The sequence below is a fragment of the Centropristis striata genome, chromosome 5, assembly GCF_030273125.1.
Source record: "Centropristis striata isolate RG_2023a ecotype Rhode Island chromosome 5, C.striata_1.0, whole genome shotgun sequence".
NCBI classification, from domain to species: Eukaryota; Metazoa; Chordata; class Actinopteri; order Perciformes; family Serranidae; genus Centropristis; species Centropristis striata.
In genome coordinates, this window is record NC_081521.1 from 4,766,804 (window position 1) to 4,788,602 (window position 21,799).

The 21,799-nt window shown below is 36.7% G+C and overlaps 3 protein-coding genes across 3 annotated transcripts; all 3 read left to right on the forward strand.

Annotated features, from left to right (window-relative positions):
* The first annotated feature begins 2,249 nt into the window (after positions 1–2,249).
* On the forward strand, positions 2,250–9,092 carry LOC131971286 (cytosolic sulfotransferase 2-like). Its single transcript, XM_059332645.1, has 8 exons — positions 2,250–2,366; positions 3,282–3,414; positions 3,519–3,641; positions 3,798–3,898; positions 4,699–4,825; positions 7,458–7,555; positions 7,642–7,816; positions 8,412–9,092. The coding sequence occupies exons 1-8, from the start codon at positions 2,346–2,348 to the stop codon at positions 8,522–8,524; spliced, it is 891 nt and encodes a 296-aa protein (XP_059188628.1). The 5' UTR covers positions 2,250–2,345; the 3' UTR covers positions 8,525–9,092.
* A 2,027-nt stretch (positions 9,093–11,119) lies between these two features.
* On the forward strand, positions 11,120–15,399 carry LOC131971288 (cytosolic sulfotransferase 3-like). The gene is given in 7 exon segments (XM_059332647.1): positions 11,120–11,258; positions 11,369–11,491; positions 12,065–12,165; positions 12,957–13,083; positions 13,568–13,665; positions 13,748–13,922; positions 14,601–15,399. Coding segments are annotated over 7 exon segments (876 nt in total). The 3' UTR covers positions 14,714–15,399.
* A 2,196-nt stretch (positions 15,400–17,595) lies between these two features.
* LOC131971097 (cytosolic sulfotransferase 3-like) lies at positions 17,596–21,466 on the forward strand. The gene is made up of 9 exons (XM_059332397.1): positions 17,596–17,602; positions 17,672–17,814; positions 17,975–18,107; positions 18,218–18,340; positions 20,074–20,174; positions 20,306–20,432; positions 20,532–20,629; positions 20,712–20,886; positions 20,972–21,466. The coding sequence occupies exons 1-9, from the start codon at positions 17,596–17,598 to the stop codon at positions 21,082–21,084; spliced, it is 1,020 nt and encodes a 339-aa protein (XP_059188380.1). The 3' UTR covers positions 21,085–21,466.
* Positions 21,467–21,799: the final 333 nt, after the last annotated feature.

The following is a 21,799-nucleotide window of genomic DNA, read 5'->3' on the forward strand; positions in this document are numbered from 1 at the left end:
ACACACCACAAAGCTTGTGCCATCCTGTTTTTATCACCTTCGAGATATTTCTAAAATACGATCTATGCTAACTTTTAAAGACACAGAGACCATTTTACATGCTTTTATCTCATCACGCTCAGATTACTGCAACAGCCTTTTTACCTGCCTGAATCAAAAATACATTCACCAGACTTATAACCAGAACCAAGAAACATGACCACATCACTCCTGTTTTAGCGTCCTTACACTGGCTCCCAGTATGTTTTAGTATTTTTAAGATTTTACTGATTACTTTTAAGGCCCCTCATGGCCTCACTCCCTGCTACATCTGAACTTTACCTTCCCTTGAACTGTCTTTTAATTGCACAGAACTACGTCATTCTCTAACATTATTTTTATCTGTTCTTTCATGTCTGTTTTTAACTTGTCTTTGTAAAGCACTTTGTAAAATGCGTTTCGAAAAGTGCTCTATAAATAAAAAATATTATTATTATTATTATGGTTCAGTTTATAAGGGTGGAAGCAATGCTGCATGTGGTTATTATTTTATATGATATTTATCTGTATGCAATATGTTATTATGTATGCGTTACATAACTTTAGTGTTATGGGGTGTATGTTATGGGGTGTATGTTATGTATGTAGATGTATGTCAGCACATGTATATTAATTTGCAGTTACCTACAGTGGCTTTACATATGTGGTTTATGTGGTTCTGTCATATTCATTATAATTATTAATTATATTCTGTCAATTTGAGAGACATATTCAGGAAAAAAAAAGATTTAAAAAAAAATTATAACATTTGCTTGACAGATTTTGACAACTAGTTCAACATTTTTGTATGTTATGACTCAAGCAATGAAATGAGGACTATTAGTTTTATATGGAATGACTATTCAGCATTCATAAGTATAGTTAATTTTGACTGACATGACATAGCAATGATAATGTTATAAAACAGCAGAGAGTTGTATGAAAGCACTTGATGACTGTAGTGAAGAAACTGGGACTAGGCGTTAGTTCAGGGGTTTATCACACAGTTCACACCGGAGTGCCGGCCAGAGCACCAACTTAAGGCCAATTAACATCTAGAGGGTCCAAATGATGAGGCAGGTGATGGCTAGTGCAGGTCTTGTCTGGTCTGCGAGGGCCCGTTCAATACTGCGCGCAGTCCTAGTTTATCTTGTTTTAAGAGTTAATTTCTTATTTTAAGCGTTCAACATGCTTATTTCTAGATTTAATAATCTTAATTTAAGAAATCTTATCAAGTGAAATTATCTGTCCATGCAGCAAGATCATTTCCCTCAGATTTAGTGTTTTTATCTTGTTTTTAGACACACCTTTTTTGCAGTGCATTGCTGGAAAGTATGTGAAAATGCTAATATGAGATTTCATCCCAACTGGCCTGATGGTGGTGCTATAATTAACAACCAAAAAAGTGAAATCTTTGACAAGCCATGACCTAAAATGGGAACACATCTACACTCAATGTGCTAAAATACACAATAATAATGACAGATAATAACTGGAATGTATGTGGCGCCTTTCAAGAAATCCAAGGACACAGTTCATTATAAATGAGCAAGATTGGTCAGCAAATCATGGTCACCATCAGTCAATAAAGGTTTCTGTGAGCAATGCACATTAAACTCAATGAAGGCAACACCCATTAAATCCTGGACAAAGTTTGCATTCTCTTCTACCTAATCAAACTCTCACACAACAGCCATATGATTTTTATGTTTTGATTCTTTTCTTTTTCAAACATGTAGTCACCACCTCGACCAGAACTGTTTAATTTCCATGGAGTCTCATTGACCCACTATTTCACAGACAACTGGGAAAACATTCAAAAGTTCCAGGCCAGGCCAGATGATATACTTATTGCAACCTACCCCAAAGCAGGTCGGTCCATAAACATAACCAGCCAGTTTAAATGCTTTATAGTTCATAAAAGATATGTGTATAAAGGTTGGGATCATTTTATCTTCCTCTCTGTGGTCTTTTAGGAACCACATGGGTCTCCTACATCCTCGACCTGCTGTATTTTGGTCAGACAGAGCGTCAGACATCTGTCCCGATCTATGAGAGAGTGCCTTTCTTGGAGATCCTCTTCCCGTCTGTTGGTTGAAGGTGGTTGAAGGTGGAATAAACAGTACCGCTCCTCCCCCCGTTAAAAATTAACAAACCTCTCTAACACGTCTGTTTTTTTCTGAGAGAGCAGGGAAATCCACTGAGCGGAAAGGGGAGGGTTTAGAGTACAAGTACAACCTTTTTGAAGCGAGAGGAGTGAAAAACAGTTTGCTTGTCCAGGGAATACTACAGCAGGAGGAGTGAAATACAGCAGAGAAACCAGCATCATGTCATCTGATCCAGTCACGGTATGTCACTTAATTAATCCAAAGTCTAAAAGTCTTTTTTTTTTAAAAACAGCTACATTGTGCTTAAGTTAATTTCTTGTTTAATAAATAAATATTTTGAAATGGATACAAAAGCTACATATTTTGGGCTTAAGCCCTATAGATTGTGAAACAAATACCAAAAACCTAATTTGCCAACCATAACACCTAGTTTGGTGCATATTTTCAGGAAGCAATTATTAACTAAGATTAATGTTATGTTGATTGGTGCACATGGGGATGGCCTATTTAGCATTATATGCAATATAATTAAACTCAATGAAGACAACACCCATTAAATCCTGAACAAAGTTTTCATTATCTTCTACACAATCAAATAGCTGCAGTTTAACCTTTTATCAGGCAAAGAACCATATTTGGTAACTTGAGCGGACATCTATAACTGGTCTCCTCATAGAACCGCATGGATTTCTACATCACTGACCAATCAGTAAATCATACAAGATTCAAGCTTTCCTTTATTGTCATTGTATTAAAAAAGTATACAACTAAATTTACTTGTGCTTCTCATATATAAGGTGCTTTAAAAAGACATTCAGACATTACGCACATGTAATAAGTAGTCTAAAAAGATAATAAATAGTTTAAAGGTAAAATATAAAGTGGTGATGGATGCAAATGATGTGTTATTGTCTATTTAGGGTTGCTGTGGGAAAGATATATATATATATATATAATAACAACTCAATTGACCTAGATTTGCAATATAAAAATGAAACATTTTGCAAAAAGTCTTGTAATATCCTCCAATAACACTTCAGGGTTGACGTTTTCCATTTCCAGGAGTGCCCTATGAAGCGTTAATAACTATCACACAATGATCATACAGTATGCTTTATATGTTTTCATTATTTTATTATCTTTTTTAACATGTAGTTACCACCTCGACCAGAACTGTTTGATTTCCATGGAGTCTCAATGACCCACTTTTTCACAGACAACTGGGAAAACGTTCAAAAGTTTCAAGCCAGGCCAGATGATATACTTATTGCAACCTACCCCAAAGCAGGTCGGTCCATAAACATAACCAGCCAGTTTAAATGCTTTATAGTTCATAAAAGATATGTGTATAAAGGTTGGGATCATTTTATCTTCCTCTCTGTGGTCTTTTAGGAACCACATGGGTCTCCTACATCCTCGACCTGCTGTATTTTGGTCAGACAGAGCGTCAGACATCTGTCCCGATCTATGAGAGAGTGCCTTTCTTGGAGGTTGTCTCCCCATTCACTGGTCCAGGTTGAAGAGACGATCAAACTTACTCACCATATTCCACATGCACCTTTTGCTGAAACTTAAGCAAACATTGTGATTGTATCTGGAAGCTTCTTTTGTCTTTTATTACCCTTAAAAGCATCAGGACTTTACTTACTCCATCCTTTCCTTTTCATGCAGGAACAGACCAGTTAGACAGCCTCCCCACCTCTCCTCGGCTCATTAAGACTCATTTTCCAGTCCAGTTTGTGCCGAAGTCCTTTTGGGAGCAGAACTGCAAGGTCAGTAGTTTCTGCTTTACGTCTCAATGTATGACCAGATTCTTAAATCACTTTTCTCACCTCAAGAAAAGTTTACAAATATAAAATCTCCATGGACCATATATATATATATATATATATATATATACATTACCGGTCAAAAGTTTTAGAACACCCCAATTTTTCCAGTTTTTTATTGAAATTCAAGCAGTTCAAGTCAAATGAACAGCTTGAAAGGGTACAAAGGTAAGTGGTGAACTGCCAGAGGTAAATAAAAAAAGGTAAGCTTAACCAAAACTGAAAAATAATGTACATTTCAGAATTATACAAGTAGGCCTTTTTCAGGGAACAAGAAATGGGTTAACAACTTAACTCTATGGAGTCTTGGGCTATTTTGTCCATTTTTGAATCCTCATTTTTGAAGTAATTTTGTGTCTTTTTTTGGTCATTTTGTGTCTTTTTTAGTCCTTTAGTCCAACATAAAATGTGATTTTGAATCTTTTATTTACTTTCAAAACACTATCATGCTCAATAAAGAATTCTAAATGTTGCAAATGTGCATTAATTTCAGAGTACACTGAGACATTAAACTGCATAATTTTCAATTAAATTCTGGAAAAGTATATATATATATATATATATATATATATATATACACACACACATATTCTGAAAGTTCCAAATTCTATAAAGGATGAATAATAAAAAAGAAAAGCCATAGAATTTGAGGCATGTCTACCTCGCGTTACTAAAACAAACACTTGTGTGTGTGTAAAGGTGTGTAGTGTTCACATAATTTATTATGTTTACTTCTTCTGTAGATCGTCTATGTGGCTCGCAATGCCAAAGACAACATGGTGTCTTTTTTTCACTTTGATCGCATGAACGTTGTTCAGCCAGAGCCTGGAGACTGGAGCAGCTTCTTCCAGAGATTCTTGGACGGAAAGAGTATGCATAAAATTCAAGGAAAAAGGAAAAATGTTCATGAGACAATTGTAATGGTCTAATGACAGCCAATGTAAAAAAAAAAATCCCTTACAACAGTTTAATGCAGTGTTAGGACATGAAGCTATATGCTATTCAGTCGCAGCCCCAAAACTGTAAAATAACATCCCCCACTCCATCAGATCTGTCAGGCCTGGCTCAAGTTAGGACTCAGATGCAGAGCAGGTGAACTGAACTCTCTTTATTTTCAAAGAAGGCAGCAAGAGTAATCCACACAAGGTGGAAACAAACAGAGAAAACCACTCAGAGGGAGGAAAAACACTATGAACAATCTACGCTAAAAAATAAAACTCAAAGGTCCTAATTCGAGTTACCGGGCTTGATATCTAATCTAGGAAGGTGATAAACTAGTAAATTAAAGGTTAAACAAACAAAAGGCACTCCAAAAGGGAGGATCCAAACCTAACAAAGGAAGCGAAAACAAAGGAATCTACAAAACTCTACAGTACAATGAACTGGGAAATAGACTAAAGGGGGGAAACACAAACAGCTGACACAAACACAAAATCACTCCAAAAAGGGAAACAAAACAGCTGACAAGAGAAAATATGAAACTAATTCCTAGCGCTAAGCTGACAATAAACTACAAAGAAATATCAATCTTGTGATGAATACTCAAAAAGGCGAAGCAAGGAAATCTGAGGCTGTGGCATGAACGAGATAACGGGCTTGTATGGTGACGAGGTCAAACACACTGGCACAAAACGAGGGAAAATGCAGACGATTTAAGCACAAGGAGGGAGGGAAACGGTGGCCCTGAAGTGCAAACCACACCAGCAATTCATCAAAACGGAAAGGGTAGGTACATATTGGACACTGGTCCTCCTCCTGATTGGTTCCTGCCGTCATTCGCTCCTCCATAGTCAAACCAGGCGCCCATATATAATAGGGTGACCATATTTTGATTTCCAAAAAAGAGGACAATCGGTACGGCCTCGAGACACAAATTCAGAAAGGCTTCTCGGAGGTTGATCAACATGCTTTATTATGCTTCAATGGTGCAAAATTAACTTCTGTAATAAAATAAAATGAAATCTGTAAAAACTTGTAACAAAATAATAGGTCTTGTAGACTCTTTTCAAATAAATGAATAAATAATATGAAATAATGTTCTAAATATGAACTCTTCTGTTAGAAAATCTAGCTTCAACAAGATATCTCTTAATAACTGCAATAAGATAAATAATAGAAGAGTCTCACAAAGATACTAACTTAACAAACAAAAAGGATCTATACTTTTCATCTTTATTTGTCTTTGAGCTTTGAGATCTCCAGCACCTTTATTAGACACTGAGACATATGTGCCAGCTTTGCACACGGTGCACTCCGCCTCCCACCTATCCTGTCCCAACCGCGACGGTACGTCGGAAATTTTTTTTGCAATTCATCTGTGAAGCTGCACTTACGCTTCGGCATTTCCCGTGAAATGTTGCTCCGCTGTTCGATCTGCCCTCTGTCTGCTCTGCTCTCTGTCTCTCTCTGTGTGTGTGCGGCGCTGACCCGCCCACTAGGCAGCCTCTTGGTAATTACGTCTCGCAAAACTGTTTGCAAAGCGCTGGTCAATTTACGTGCACGTGTACTGGTCCTATGAAAAACAGTGAACACCGGACATTTTCGTGAATTTATAAAACCCGGCCGGACGCCCCGGACAGGACGTAAAAAGTGGACATGTCCGGGCAAAAGAGGACGCTTGGTCACCCTACTTTAGATGAACACACCACGTGATATAATCAAATTGCGTCGCGCCGAAAATGTATTTGTTGTGTTGGCAGAATTCACATTTCATGGCGTGTTGTGGCGAATTGCTGGCATGTTGTGTGAATTGCTGGTGTGGTTTGCACTTCAGGGCCACCGTAGAGGGAGCACCAGGTGAACACAATCAGTAATCAGGGGAGACAATCAGACAGATGACACACAGGGAAAAGCAAGTGACCTGAAACGAGAGGAGAGTTACTATTTCAAAGTAAAACAGGAAATGACAAGACCAAAACACCAAAATAAAACACCACCTCATCTTGTGTGTGAACAACTTTTTATTGCTTTTAAAGACAGAACAAGTACAGCAGTCCGACAAAATCAAAAGGTACATTACAATCAAATTGAAAATAATAATAATAATAATAATAATAATGAAATAAATAGAAAAAAAAGAAAAATAGGGGGGAAAAACAAATAAATAATTAAAAAAAAAACCTTGTCACACCTCATCTTGTGTGACAAGATCTGCTCACTGAGTCTCTCAAGGTCAGACTAAAAACTCACTTTTATTCATTAGCGTTCCCTGATAGGGCTTCATATGTGCCTGTTGAGACTGCATTGTTTTAAATATGTTTGCTGTCTAATGTCACTATGAATTTCTCGTGTCTTAACTGCTATTTTATACACTTTCGTACAGCACTGGTCAACGTGAGTTGTTTTTAAATGTGCTTTAGAAATAAATGTTTATGACAGGTGTCAGTCTTATGGGAAACCCTTCAAAACGTGTCAACAAGATGGTAACAATTGATGAAATGCAGGGATTTCTGCTGAACAATATGAAACTGAAGTGCTTCCATGTGTTGTTCTGTTGCCTCAGTGCTTAATGGATCCTGGTACGACCATGTGAACGGCTGGTGGAAGAAGAAACAGACTTATTCCAATCTCCACTACATGTTCTATGAAGATATGATTGAGGTATGTTAGTTGTAATTGTTGGTCTCTTTCTAGTTCGTCTATTTTTCTCCTCTAGCAGTGATGATATCTGACGACTGTGTTTTCAGGATACTGGACGGGAAATCGACAAACTCTGCAGCTTTCTCGGTTTGTCTTGTTCTGACGAGGAGAAGAAACGAGTTACAGGTGGAGTGCAGTTTGATAATATGAAGAAGGACAAGATGGCCAACTATTCTACAATGGAAGTTATGAATTTCAAAGTTTCTCCCTTCATGAGAAAAGGTAACCTGATGAATAAGATAATAGATGAATGTGTGTTCAAAAACACCTTTAGCTAAATCATGTCTGACTTTCTGTGGTCAGATCACCCAAAAAAGAAACAAAATGACCAAAAAAGGCACAAAATGACCAAAAAAAACACAAAATGACCAGAAAAGAAACAAAATGACCAAAAATGACACACAATGACCAAAAAGGCCACACAAAATGACCAAAAAAAGACACAAAATGACCAAAAAAAGACACAAAATTACCCAAAAAAGAAACAAAATAACCAAAAAAAACCCCACAAAATGACAAAAAAAAAGACACAAAATGACCAGAAAAGACACAAATTGACCAAAAAAACAAACACAAAATGACCAAAAAAAGACATTAAGTGACCAAAAACACATTAACACATGAACACTTTAACACAGCGGAGACAGAGCTGACTTCCAAAATTATTTGCCGACCCCCAGAAATCATCTAGCGACCCCAATTGGGGTCCCGACCCCAAGGTTGAGAATAGCTGATCTAATGAATAAGATAATAGATGAATGTGTGTTTAAAAAAACACCTTTAGCTAAATCATATCTGACTTTCTGTGGTTCTGCAGGGAAAGTTGGTGACTGGAAGAACCATTTCACTGTGGCCCAGAACGAGAAGTTTGATGAAGACTACAAGAAAAAGATGACGGACACCACTCTTCAGTTCCGCGATGAAGTTTGAAGAAGACTGGACAAGCTGTGTACATTCCTGACTGGACATGTGCCAATTCACTCAGGAAAGACCAGAGAATGAAGCAAAGATTCTAACATATTTTTCTTTATAAAATATTATTATAACAGATGGTGTGATTATACAGATAATGTGAGCTTGTCATAGGAGAATACAGGATGATTATAACAGATAACATGAGAAGATTATAACAGAATATATATGATGATTAACACAGAAATTATACTGTATGAGCTGTGTATGTAAAATGAACACTGCAAAACAATAAATGAGACTTTGTTTATTATGTCCTTTATTTATGTCCTCAAAGGCATTTCACAAGATAAATAAGCCCATATGTTTTGAGTTAACGCCTGCACACTGTGTAGCCAATTCCCAAATGGTTTACATAGTTTAAAAATGCATACAATGTGTTCTTTTTCTCTGAGTCCAGCTCTTCTGGTATGTTTGTCTTGGACCTTGAATGTTCTATTAAACTTTATAGATCATGGGGCTGTTTGCTAGTTGCAGCTGAAAGGAACTGTGCCAGCTGCCTGTTATAGATTAACACACATCTGTAACATATATCTCTTTATCTCTGAGTGACGAGGGAAAGGGACAGGAAATATCATAAGTGGATAGGGGAGGGTCTGGAGGATTACATCTTTTAGAGGAGAGAGGAGCGAAAAACAGTTTGCTTGTCCGGGAAAGACAGGAGGAAAGAAAAGTGTTGGAAATACAGCAGAGAATCCAGCAGCATGTCATCTGATCCGGACACGGTATGTCTCTTAATCAATCCAAAGTCTAAAAGTCTTTTTTCAAACAGCCCCATTGTGCTTAGGTTCATTTCTTTGCCAAACATGTTAATCGAATAAGAATGTAATTGTTGACGGAAGTATTTTGTAATGGATCCAAAGCTATATATTCAGGGTTAAAGCCCCATAGGTTGTGATCAAATACCAAAACATGTACCTCAATGACCGGTTGACAGAATTTCACCTAATTTTTTGCTCTGGGAGCAAGTATTAACCCTTTGATGCACAACATGGGTCTAAAGTGACCCAACAGATTTTTTATGTTCTATATCGTTGCAATAAATTATTTTCATCATTCAGTATTCCAGGTTTTCCTCAATTAGTTTGTTTTTGATCATCATACATCCTAATTTTATGTTTTCCTTTATTCATTTTTTAATAAAATCCCTTTCTGTGTCACTACTCTTTTAATGCACAACATGGGTCAAAAATGACCCATATCCATTTTTTTAGCTTAGTAGCTTGCTAAGCTAACTACTTAGCTAACTTCTTGGCTAAGTAGCTTGCTAAGCTAACTACGTAGCTAAATTCTTGGCTAAGTAGCTAGCTTAGCAAGCTACTTAGCCAAGTAGTTAGCTATGTAATAATACAAAACCTTTTTTTCTTCATAAAGTATGAACGGCAAAATGGAAATAATGATCTGTTGTTATCAAAAACAAGATATTTAAAGAATATTTGGAATATTCAATCATAAATAACTTGATATCAAAAGATAGAGCACAGAAACACACAGTAAGCATTAAATATCATTTTTGACCCATGTTGTGCATTAAAGGGTTAACCAAGATAAAATGCCATGTTGATTGGTGTACATTGTCATGGCATATTTAACATTATATGCTATGTTATGTCATCAATTTGCTGTGAGATGGAGCGAGCTACAGACTAGGACCTTGGAACCACGCTGCAAAAAAGGGGTGTCTAAAAACAAGATAAAAACACTCTTGCTGCATGGACAGATAATTTCATTTGACAAGATTTCTTTAATTAAGATTGTTAAATCTAGAAATAAGCATGTTGAATGCTTAAAAGGGACTCTTAAAACAAGACAAATTGTATAACACTTCAAAATCTAAAGTTTGTTTTATCTTGGTATTAAAAAACAAATAATTTGCAGTTCACTCTGCTTGGGCCAGTTCATCGCTGCTTGCAGCTTTAATTTATCTTGTTTTAAGAGTTAGTTTCTGATTTTCAACATCCAGCATGATTATTTCTAGATTTAATAATCTTAATTTAAGAAATCTTGTCAAGGTAAATTATCTGTCCATGCAGCAAGATCATTTCCCTCAGATTTAGTGTTTTTATCTTGTTTTTAGACACACCTTTTTTGCAGTGCATTGCTGGAAAGTATGTGAAAATGCTTCATATGAGATTACATTCCAAATGGCCTGATGGTGGTGCTATAATTAACAACCGAAAAAGTGAAATCTTTGACAAGCCATGACCTAAAATGGGAACACATCTACACTCAATGTGCTAAAATACAAAATAATAATGACAGATAATAACTGGAATGTATATGGTGCCTTTCAAGAAAGCCAAGTACACAGTTCATTATAAATGAGCAAGATTGGTCAGCAAATCATGGCCACCATCAGTCAATAAAGGTTTGCAAAGGACTTGATAGAAGGACATAGGTCATGACTAAAGGTTTCTTTGAGCACTGCACATTAAACTCAATGAAGGCAACACCCATTAAACCCTGGACAAAGTTTGCATTCTCTTCTACCTAATCAAACTCCCACACAACAGCCATATGATTTTTATGTTTTGATTCTTTTCTTTTTCAAACATGTAGTCACCACCTCGACCAGAACTGTTTGATTTCCATGGAGTCTCATTGACCCACTATTTCACAGACAACTGGGAAAACATTCAAAAGTTCCAGGCCAGGCCAGATGATATACTTATTGCAACCTACCCCAAAGCAGGTCGGTCTATAAACATAAACAGCCAGTTTAAATGCTTTATAGCTCATAAAAGATATGTGTATGAAGGTGAAGGGTTGGGATGATTTTTTTTTCTCTCTGCGCTCTTTTAGGAACCACATGGGTCTCCTACATCCTCGACCTGCTGTATTTTGGTCAGACAGAGCGTCAGACATCTGTCCCGATCTATGAGAGAGTGCCTTTCTTGGAGATCCTCTTCCCGTCTGTTGGTTCAGGTTGAATAGGCAATAAAACATACTCACCATACACTGTAATAAATTATTCTGTAGTCATTTCATTCTACTTAATTTATTTGATAAAATGTATTAAATTTAAATGCGTCCTTGATTTTGAGGCAGCTGTTTAAGTAGCTTTAATATAAAAATGTTTGAGATAGAATCTACTTATTTTGACCACATTAAATATAATCTTTACGTGTATGTAATTCTCAATCAAGAGAATTTTGAATGAATCCAACACAATATATTTAGTCCGTTTTTAATTGACAGGCACTTCCTGTTAAGTTATTAACTCAACTTGTAACTTAGTTAGATTGAATTAATAATATTGCGTGCAATCTGTTGCCTTAATTTTATTGAGTAGCTATTGTTTATCTTTTTCTTTTACAGTGTATTCCACATGAATGTATCACAAACATAAACTTATCTACTTTTTACTGAAACTTAAGCAAACATTGTGATTGTATCTCGAAGTTTCCTTTGCCTTTTATCAGTATCACCCTGTTAACCTCAATGTGGCCCTTAAAAGCATCAGGGCTTTACTTACTCCATCTATTCTTTTTCATGCAGGAACAGACCTGGCAGAGAACCTCCCCACCTCTCCTCGGCTCATTAAGACTCATTTCCCAATCCAGTTTGTGCCGAAGTCCTTTTTGGAGCAGAACTGCAAGGTCAGTAGTTTCTGCTTTACGTCTCAATGTATGACGACAATATTTTTAAATCACTTTTCTCGGCCCAAGAAAGGTTTACAAATATAAAATCTCCATTGATCAAGAATTAATAACTGTTTGCAGTTCAAGATCCGGTGTGGACAGTTTTACAGACGTCTCTTTATAATGGTGGTCTATGGGAAAAATGCTTTTTGGGCTGCTGATGGGCAAAGCTCAGCAGTGGTGCCATATCCAGGTTCATAATAACCTCCATGGTCCTAGTGCCTGCAGCAGGACTGACTAAAGTTCACTTAGCGGCCACTGGTGTGGTGTCATTAATAACAAACAATAACAAACACATGTGTACATATTAGATGTAGACCGATATATCGGCCGGCAGATATATCGGGCCGATATTTGCGTTTTTCACTTGCGTGCATTCTCCGATCAATCAGCCTATTTCACTGAGCCAACACCAGGCAAGGCTCGGTGCAACATCTGCAATTCTCTGGTGAGCTGCTGCTGATACCAGAAAAAAGAAAAACACATCAAATATGTGGATCATCTGAGGCGCCACCACCTCGAGGCCTAGAACAACATACACATGTTTTGGGGTTTTTTGTTTATAAATGTTTCTTTTTTTGTTTAAATTGAGACTTATTGTGTCATTTTATCATGTAAATGGAGGGAGAAAAGGCAATATCGGCTTCAAGAATCGGCCCCAAAAAATGTGTGTGTGTGTGTGTGTGTATAAACATACTCTCAAAGTTACAAGGATGAATAATAATTTATTATGTTTTCTTCTTCTGTAGATCATCTATGTGGCCCGCAATGCCAAAGACAACATGGTGTCTTTTTTTCACTTTGATCGCATGAACATGGCTCAGCCAGAACCTGGAGACTGGAGCAGCTACTTCCAGAGATTCTTGGACGGAAAGAGTATGGATACATTTTTGGGCAGCACTTTATTTAAACTGGTGTGCATAAGAATGACATGTCTTAACCATGGCATGACACTGGTCAGAAACATGAAGGAGTCTTAATGTAAAGTGGACATTGTTTAAGATGTCTTTGTTGACACAACTTTACATTAAGAAAGACAACATAACCTGATATAAACACGCCATGCATGCCTCATTATTCACCATAAAGAAACTGATTGCACCAGTTAAAGCCAAGGAAAAATGTTCATGACACAATAATAAGGTCTAATGACATAAAGCTATATGCAACTTTGCATTAGCCGTGTCATAAATGTCATACACATTCATAAAGTCTCCTTCGTGTTTATGACAGGTGTCAGTCTTATGGGAACCCCTTGAAATAACGTGTCGACCAATATGGAAACAATTGATGAAATGCAGGGATTTTTGCTGAACACTATGAAACTGAAGTGCTTCCATGTGTTGTTCTGTGGCCTCAGTGCTGTATGGATCCTGGTACGACCATGTGAACGGCTGGTGGAAGAAGAAACAGACTTATTCCAATCTTCACTACATGTTCTATGAAGATATGATTGAGGTTAGTTGTTATTGTTGGTCTCTTTCTATTTTGTCTACTTTTCTCCTCTAGCAGTGATGATATATGACGACTGTGTTTTCAGGATACTGGACGGGAAATCGACAAACTCTGCAGCTTTCTCGGTTTGTCTTGTTCAGATGAGGAGAAGAAACGAGTTACAGGTGGAGTGCAGTTTGATAATATGAAGAAGGACAAGATGGCCAACTATTCTACATTGGAGGTTTTGGACTTCAAAGTTTCTCACTTCATGAGAAAAGGTAATCTAATGCAGTAGTTCTCAACCTTTTTGAGTCGCGACCCCCAATTTAACATGCATGTTATCCATGACCCCCGCTCACTGAACAGAATCTCACACGCACAGTTCAGATCACCAAAAAAAGAAACAAAATGACCAAAAAAAGACACAAATTGACCACAAAATGATCAAAAAAGGCACAAAATGACAAAAAAAACCACAACATGACCAGAAAAGAAACAAAATGACCAAAAATGACACACAATGACCAAAAAGGCCACACAAAATGACCAAAAAAAGACACAAAATGACCAAAAAAAGACACAAAATGACCCAAAAAAGAAACAAAATGACCCAAAAAAGAAACAAAATAACCCAAAAAAACCCCACAAAATGACTAAAAAAAAAATGAAACAAAATGACCAAAAAAGACACAAATTGACCAAAAAACAAACACAAAATGACCAAAAAAAGACATTAAGTGACCAAAAACACATTAACACATGAACACTTTAACACAGTGGAGACAGAGCTGACTTCCAAAATGATTTGGCGACCCCCAGAAATCATCTCGCGACCCCAATTGGGGTCCCGACCCCAAGGTTGAGAATAGCTCATCTAATGAATAAGATAATAGATTAATGTGTGTTTAAAAAAACACCTTTAGCTAAATCGTGTCTGACTTTCTTTGGTTCTGCAGGGAAAGTTGGTGACTGGAAAAACCATTTCACTGTGGCCCAGAACGAGAAGTTTGATGAAGACTACAAGAAAAAGATGACGGACACCACTCTTCAGTTCCGCGATGAAGTTTGAAGAAGACTGAACAAGCTGTGTACATTCCTGACTGGACATGTGCCAATTCACTCAGGAGAGACCAGAGAATGAAGCAAAGATCATAATATACACTACTGGTCAAAAGTTTTAGAAAACACCAACTTTTCCAGAATTGAATTGAAAATGATGCAGTTTAATGTCTCAGTGTACTCTGAAATTAATGCACATTTGCAACATTTAAAATTCTTTATTGAGCATGATAGTGTTTTGAAAGTAAAAAAAAGATTCAAAATCACATTTCATGTTGGACTAAAGGACTAAAAAAAAGACACAAAATGACCAAAAAAAGAAACAAAATGACCAAAGAAAGACACAGAATGACTTACAAAGACATGAAAAGAATTCAAAAATGGACAAAATAGCCCAAGACTCCATAGAGTTAAGTTGTTAACCCATTTCTTGTTCCCTGAAAAAGGCCTACTTGTATAATCCTGAAATGTACATTATTTTTCAGTTTTGGTTAACCTTACCTTTTTATATTTACCTCTGGCAGTTCACCACTTACCTTTGTACCCTTTCAAGCTGTTCATTTGACTTGAACTGCTTGGATTTTAATAAAAAACTGGAAAAATTGGGTTGTTCTAAAACTTTTGACCGGTAGTGTATATTTATTAAATAAAAATATAAACGATGATGTGATTTCACGGATAACGTGAGCTTAAAAAAAGGAGAATACAGGATGAATATAACAGAAGATATGTGATGATTAACATATAATTATTATATTACATCTTGACAGTAAGTGTTTGGTGCTTATACTCTACAGGGAGGTTTGTAATCGAGGGGCAGCAGCAAGAAAAATCCCTCCGTGGAGTCCAAACGGTATTGATGGTGATGAGTTGATGAATATACAAAGACTTGGTGTTGATAGGAAGGTGGAGGGGTCCCATCTGATAACATGATTGACACACCAGAATGCTGAATGTATGAGAAATAATATTACAGGCCTAAGCATGCAAAGATATATATTTTTTTGATTTATCTTGTGCCAGAGCTCCACTCCTGTGTGTACAGTTGCCTTCATAGTGTGACAACAGAGGTGTGGATCATCTTATTCTAAGTTAAAGTGTAACTCTGAGTGTAACTCCAGCTACTGCTAAATAATGAAAAAATGCTAAAAACGTGCAGAGGGCTGAGAGGGAAGCAGGAAATAGCTGATGAGAGGAGGGCAGAGTTGATGGCATTGTATGTTTGTATGTCTTTAAAAAAAATCTTTTTGATGACATAGATAAGTAACAACCCGTCAACTCTCTTAGCATCACGTTTGCAAGGTTTGGGGCTGACTAAAAGAGGGTGTTTTGAGCCACCTTCAAACCAATAAAATGCTGATTTTTGTACATTTAGTAAACAAATGTCAATATTACAGTAAGTCATTTAGCAGACGCTTTTATCCAAAGCATAACACCAGCATTGAAAATAATAAAAAGTTGATATTTACAAAGACACCATTTTGTAATCCACTATGAAAATCTAAGTATTCATATTTAAAACTGTATGTGTACAATAAATAAATTAAAACTCATTCATAATGTCTTTAACTCTATGGAGTCTGGGGCTATTTTGTCCATTTTTGAATCCTTTTCATCCTGCCTGTATACACCACTTAAAATGCCATGTTGGTATATTTTTTCAGCACAACCTCAGCTATATGACCTAATAATTGTTTTTTCATCCTGACTTACTGGATCAACAGTTTGAACCCAAAAGAAACAAAGACAAAACAACATAAAATGTGATTTTGAACCATTTTTTTTTTTTTTAACTTTCAAAACACTATCATGCTCAATGAAGAATTTGAAATATTTCAAATGTGAACAAAGGTTGCAAATATAACATATAAGAGGACAACATCCAGTTCTATCATTTTTTAATAAATATATTTGAGCTTGTCTCCTATTTTACTTGGTATATCATTATCAAACTGAAACTGGCCTCATGGAGTTTACAGCCAGAACTTTAGAGGTAAATTTACAGTAGGGACTTTGTTTTTACTTCTGGATGTCATGAAGAAGTCATGCTTTGGTGCTTTTGGTGACTCCAGAGGGTTAATTCAATAACTATCATATCTGGAATATAAATAACAATCTAAGTGGGGACTTTCTGACTTTTGACACTTTAATTACATTTTGATGCTGATACTTTTGCCCTTTTACTTAAGTAAGTAAGTGGTATTAGTACTTATACTTAACCCATAAGAACCCATGGTGACACCCGTGTAACAAACACTTTAAATCTTCTATAATCTCCCATATTCAGCTTTATTCTTCACATTAACTCATTAAATCCCTAAGCGACGTATACTCAACACCCTGGTGTGGTGGTCATGTGACTTCTCCAAAATATGTGTGTGACTGGAAACAGAAATGTGAAAAGTAGCTAATTTTAAAAAGCTTATTTTTTGTTTCGAGGCTAAATTGAAACCCATTTAACAATTCTAATCCGTTAACAGGGTGTTCGTTATTGCATTTAACTTGTTCTGACCATATTTCCCAAACAAATTAAAGTCACAATTTTGATAAATGTTCTGGAGATGCAAAAGAAAAAGGCAAATTTGTGTCTCTGTAAGCAGAAAATGTGTCTATTTTTTCCCCATTTTAAAATAAGAAATATCATAAACATAAATACCATAAACACCCATTGCAACGTATATTTCACATCACAGATCTTTGACATTTAGGGGTAGTATTTTTTTTTTAAACATCAGAAATGTGTTCTATGTGGTTCACTTATAGAACACATCCTTTAAGGATAACTGGGTCCTGGTTCTTATGGGTTAAGTAAGGGATCTGAATCATTTCCCACCACTAGTATATGCAGTCATATATCCCATGGACTGTCTGTGTGTCTGACAGAACAGAGGAATGAAGGGTTCAAGACCAGGATGTTTCAAAAGGAGGTGGGGCTAGAGCAAATTCAAATCGGGAACTGAGCCTGCAGAGACAATAGAGAGAGGGTGTCATGTAACAAGAAGAGGGGGGGAGGAGAAGCAGTTCCTCAAAACTGAAGCAGGAGACGTGAAAAGCTTCAGGAATCCAGCAGAGAAACCAGGAGCATTCAGCATGTCTTCAGACCCAGACAAGGTATTTCTCTAATATCCAAAGTCTATTTTTCAAAGAGCTACATTGTGTTTTACTCTCAAGTGGGGTTAATTTCTTGTTGAACTCATAATGTTGAGCAAATAACAATGTCCTGTATGCTTTCTATGTTTTAATTTTTTTCTTTTTTTGTTAAAACATGTAGTTACCACCTCGACCAGAACTGTTTGATTTCCATGGAGTCTCAATGACCCACTTTTTCACAGACAACTGGGAAAACGTTCAAAAGTTTCAGGCCAGGCCAGATGATATACTTATTGCAACATACCCCAAAGCAGGTCGGTCCATAAACCTAAACAACCAGTGTAAATGATTTATAGCTAATGGCTGGTATGTGAATGAAGGTGAAGGGTTGGGATCATTTTTTTTCCTCTGCGCTCTCTTTTAGGAACCACATGGGTCACCTACATCCTGGAGCTGCTGTATTTTGGTCAGACAGAGAATCAAACATCTGTCCCGATCTATGAGAGAGTGCCTTTCTTGGAGATCCTCTTCCCGTCTGTTGGTTCAGGTTGAAGAGACGATCAAACATACTCACCATATTCCACATACTTGTTTTGCAGACATAGAAAAACTCATTTAAACTTCAGTATACTGTGCAATAATTTTCTGATTTTTTCTTAAACTTCAGTAATATTATCATTAAATCTGGAGGGTTCAGACAACATGATTACACAGAAATCCGTGGAATAGCCACGGAATCGCTCAAATTTCCATGAAACTGACACGGATTTCGCTACAATGCAAGTTAATGGCAGTCATATCCTGTGGCTATTCCAACATACAAAGTGATTATGTACATTCACTGAGTGAAGATTTAGAAAATAAAACATATATTTCTCGCTAGAAATGTGATCAAAATCCATTTTTATGCAGAAACAAAGTCAAAATATTAATTTTTTCACTAAAAATGAGAGAACTGTCCGCCATGTTTTTTGTTCTGACCGCCGGAACCTTGAAAGTCACGTGACTTGGAACAAACCAACAGGAACAAATATCAATGGGATGGCCACGGGATATGACTGTCATTAACCTGCATTGTAGCGAAATCCGTGTCAGTTTCACGGAAATTTGAGCGATTCCGTGGCTATTCCACGGATTTTGAGTAAAGCGAAATCCGTGGCTATTTCACAGATTCCTGTGAGACCAGGTTCGTTCAGATGTCTTTGATTAGTATCCCAAGCATAGACTGTATAAAAATAAGGGATGTGATCAGCGTGATGTCACAGATTTGTGTGTGGACACCAGTTTTGAAGCCTTGAGACTGACAATTCTGTCGATGCCATCATGGTTTAGTGCAACCGGCACATGCACAGAACAAATCAAGAGGCAGAAGGATGTACAGAGACGTCATTATCTGTATCTGTGTTCCTTAAACTGACAAAATGATCTGTCTCTGTATTCAATAATATATACACTACTGGTCAAAAGTTTTAGAACACACCAACTTTTCCAGAATTTAATTGAAAATGATGCAGTTTAATGTCTCAGTGTACTCTGAAATGAATGCACATTTGCAACATTTAAAATTCTTTATTGAGCATGATAGTGTTTTGAAAGTAAAAAAAAGATTCAAAATCACATTTTATGTTGGACTAAAGGACTAAAAAAAAGAGACAAAATGACCAAAAAAAGACACAAAATGACTAAAAAAAGAAACAAAATGACCAAAGAAAGACACAAAATGACTTACAAAGACATGAAAAGAATTAAAAAATGGACAAAATAGCCCAAGACTCCATAGAGTTCAGTTGTTAACCCATTTCTTGTTCCCTGAAAAAAGGCCTACTTGTATAATCCTGAAATGTACATTATTTTTCAGTTTTGGTTAAGCTTACCTTTTTTTATTTACCTCTGGCAGTTCACCACTTACCTTTGTACCCTTTCCTGTTTACCTGTTCATTTGACTTGAACTGCTTGAATTTTAATAAAAAACTGGAAAAATTGGGTTGTTCTAAAACTTTTGACCGGTAGTGTAAGTGAAAATTGTGAAAAAGTCAATTTCCCGTTGACTTTCGTTACAATTGGACTTCTTTTTGCAAAGAGTGGAGTCTCCCCCTGCTGACCATTAGAAAGAATGCAGGTTTAAGTGACTTAACCTTTGGCTTCACTGTTCATGCCAGGAGGTTTTTGCTTGATTACAAGACTTGATTTTTTTTTTTTTACCTCACTGCAGTCAAGAAGCTATTGAAGTACGTTACAGGATCAGGGGTTTACTTACTCCATCTTTAACTCTTTGTGCAGGAAAAGACATGGTGGACAGCCTCACCACTTCTCCTCGACTCATTAAGACACATTTTCCAGTCCAGTTTGTGCCGAAGTCCTTCTGGGAGCAGAACTGCAGGGTCAGTATGATCACAAGATGCTGAAACAGAGGACAAGTAACAATAAGCACTTATAATTGATTAAAGGCTGAATGATAACAAAGAAAGACAGTAGAATTTGAGGCATGTCATTTTGTTTTCTTCTTCTGTAGATTGTCTATGTGGCCCGCAATGCCAAAGACAACATGGTGTCTTATTTTCACTTTGATCGCATGAACATGGGTCAGCCAGAGCCTGGAGACTGGAGCAGCTACTTCCAGAGATTCTTGGATGGGAAAAGTATGTGGATAGGTTATATAAATATACTGTGTGAGACAGCTATGCAGAGATTTATTTTTCATTAATGAAGTGCTTCCATGTGTTGTTCTGTGGCCTCAGTGGTGTTTGGATCCTGGTACGACCATGTGAACGGCTGGTGGAAGAAGAAACAGACTTATTCCAATCTCCACTACATGTTCTACGAAGATATGATTGAGGTTAGTTGTTATTGTTGGTCTCTTTCTATTTTGTCTACTTTTCTCCTCTAGCAGTGATGATATCTGACGACTGTGTTTTCAGGATACTGGACGGGAAATCGACAAACTCTGCAGCTTTCTCGGTTTGTCTAGTTCAGACGAGGAGAAGAAACGAGTTACAGGTGGAGTGCAGTTTGATAATATGAAGAAGGACAGCATGGCCAACTATTCTACAAACCCAGTTATGGATTTCAAAATTTCTCACTTCATGAGAAAAGGTAATTTGATGAATAAGATAATAGATGAATGTGTGTTCAAAAACACCTTTAGCTCAATCATGTCTGACTTTCTGTGGTTCTGCAGGGAAAGTTGGTGACTGGAAGAACCATTTCACTGTGGCCCAGAACGAGAAGTTTGATGAAGACTACAAGAAAAAGATGACGGACACCACTCTTCAGTTCCGCGATGAAGTTTGAAGAAGACTGGACAGGCTCTGTACATGAATGGACATATGGCATTTCACTCAGGAGAGACCAGAAAATGCAGCAAATGTGATGATATGTATATGATATATATCTTTTTTTAATATAAAATATTATTATAACAGATGATGTGATTACATAGATAAAGTGAACTTGTAATATGAGAATACAGGATGAATATAACAGAAGATATGTGATGATTAACAAAGAAATTATATTAGAACTTGACAGAAAGTGTTTGGCCATGGCAAGATGATAACTAACAATGTAAGTGTGTTGCTTAGCTACTGGATATATGTTATCAGCTGATGAAAGCAATTGATAACATGATTGCCATTTCAGAATGCTGACTGTATGGGAAATAAAATTACAGGCCTAAGCATACAAAGATATTGTCTTCCTGACTGATCTTAAGATAGAGCTTCACTTCTGTGAATACAGTTGCCTCCATAATGTGATATCAGAGGTGTGGATCTTCTTCTTCTTCTTCTAAGTTTTTTATTCATAGGAATCCAAAAATATACAACTTACACATACTAAGTCCAATGCAAAGATCATAGTTCCAGTTTTAGTGAGACTGGCTGGTCTAAGAGGTCCTAAAGATGGCAATCCCTGAGGAGAGGATTTGCGTAATATTAAGGGCTTTGCCTAGCATATTAAAAAAAAACAAGACCAGAACACAGTTATTTTGTCACAGAAAAAAAACACA

Excerpts from the sequence above, each read along its gene's own strand:
- LOC131971097 (XM_059332397.1), top strand. Across the intron at positions 17,815-17,974 it reads TGTCTTCAGACCCAGACAAG|TTACCACCTCGACCAGAACT; the intron begins GTATTTCTCTAA and ends TAAAACATGTAG. Across the intron at positions 18,341-20,073 it reads CTTCCCGTCTGTTGGTTCAG|GAAAAGACATGGTGGACAGC; the intron begins GTTGAAGAGACG and ends CTCTTTGTGCAG.
- LOC131971286 (XM_059332645.1), top strand. The coding sequence starts at position 2,346 with ATGTCATCTGATCCAGTCACG. Across the intron at positions 3,899-4,698 it reads TTTGGGAGCAGAACTGCAAG|ATCGTCTATGTGGCTCGCAA; the intron begins GTCAGTAGTTTC and ends CTTCTTCTGTAG. Across the intron at positions 7,817-8,411 it reads TTCTCCCTTCATGAGAAAAG|GGAAAGTTGGTGACTGGAAG; the intron begins GTAACCTGATGA and ends GTGGTTCTGCAG.